At 64.8% G+C, this 1,408-nt stretch overlaps 1 protein-coding gene across 2 annotated transcripts in view; it reads right to left on the reverse strand.

The window, feature by feature from the left end:
* Window positions 1-1,408, reverse strand: part of GPAA1 (glycosylphosphatidylinositol anchor attachment 1) — a 3,836-nt gene that overhangs the window by 1,230 nt on the left and 1,198 nt on the right. For both annotated transcript variants that reach the window (XM_007464550.1, XM_007464551.1), the window contains 5 exons: window positions 1,063-1,210; window positions 881-982; window positions 598-794; window positions 329-525; window positions 83-236 (listed from right to left, as the gene is read on the reverse strand). In XM_007464550.1, coding sequence (XP_007464612.1) covers window positions 83-236; window positions 329-525; window positions 598-794; window positions 881-982; window positions 1,063-1,210 — 798 coding nt within the window. The remainder of the gene's footprint in view (window positions 1-82; window positions 237-328; window positions 526-597; window positions 795-880; window positions 983-1,062; window positions 1,211-1,408) is intronic.

The raw sequence follows: 1,408 nt of genomic DNA on the forward strand, positions 1-1,408 counted from the left end.
CCCCGAAGGCTGGAGAGCTCTCCGCAGCCTAGAGTGCGGGAAGCTGAGCCGGCCACAAACGGACACGGGAAGCGGAGGATATCTTGAGCGCGAGGACCAGGAGCAGGAAGCCGGCGGCCGGCGCGTAGAGGCCGATGGACACGAAGCGGGAGAGCGCGGGCAGCAGGTAGAAGAAGAAAGACTGGTGCAGGCGCTCCAGGAGGTGGTTGAGCTTGCGGAACACGCCCTCCAGGGCCCTGCCGGGCGACGGCGGGCTCGCGGCTGGCCGGACGCCCCGGCGCCCACTACCCCGCCCGAGGATGCAAAGGGGAGGCCGGAAGGCACTCACTTGCCCACTGCCACCAGGTCATACTTATGCTGGCGGAAGCTATTGACGCCACGGAGAGTCAGAGCCTCCACGCGGTAGCGCAGGAAGAGGCCATGGGCGCCGCGCGGGTGGCCAGAGGCCTGCTGCAGAGCCATGAGCAGCAGCGTCTGCACGCCCTGCAGCGGCCCATCCGCTGATGTCCGGTCCTGGGGCTGCAGCTTACACAGCGTGAGACAAGGTCAGATAAAGCCTGCACACAGGCCCCGTGCTCCCCCGGCAGGTGGCCCTACCTTGCCCTGCAGCGTGCACAGGAGCCCCCCTTTCTGGCAGAAGGTCTGGAAGAGGTTGAGCAGGTCCAGGTTGGGCAGCTGTCCGTTGAGTCCCTCCACAGCCACGTCGAGGCTAGTGACCACATCACTGCTCAGCTCCAGGGCCACGGCTGCCTGGATGGCCCCGGCCCGGCCCTGCAGAGGGGATGACTGCATACCTGCAGAAGCAGGTGAATGAGCTGCCAGTAAGGGGCCGGTGAGGACAGTGGCCCTGTGGGGGCCAGGGCAGGGCAAGAACACCCACCAGTGACATTGACGTCATGATAGGCTTCAAGCCAAGCCTCGGAGCCCAGAAGGTCGTGTTCTGTCACCAGGAAGATGATGTCTTTGGCCCAGTAAATCTGCCCTAAAGACCAAAAGCAGGGTCAGCAGGGCCTGAGGCGGTGGCCAAACCCTCCCTTGCCAGCAGCAGCCCCTGAGCCTCACCCCGGAAGTGGGCAGCAAGTGCCAGCATCAGCCCCACAGCCTGGCTGTTGGTAGACTCAGGGCCACAGGGCACGGTGAGCACCAGGGACTCAGTGCTGGCAGCGCGCGGTGCCCGAAGGATGCCGTACACGTTGATGCCCGACACCATCTGCATGCAGTATGGGGGAAGCCTCAGCATGGCCCCACTCTAGATGGCTGAAACCCCTCCCCTTTAGCCCTAGAATGCCCACCAGTGACTTCTCTGGCCCCAAGACATCCCCCCACCCCCAATGAGCTTCCTGGCCCCAAGGCCACCCCCTCAAGGTGTTTTTTGGTCGCAGGCACACCTCCCTCCCACCCTCCCACG

The sequence above is a fragment of the Lipotes vexillifer genome, unplaced genomic scaffold (genome assembly GCF_000442215.2).
Source record: "Lipotes vexillifer unplaced genomic scaffold, Lipotes_vexillifer_v1.1 scaffold394, whole genome shotgun sequence".
In the NCBI taxonomy this organism is placed as follows: domain Eukaryota; kingdom Metazoa; phylum Chordata; class Mammalia; order Artiodactyla; family Lipotidae; genus Lipotes; species Lipotes vexillifer.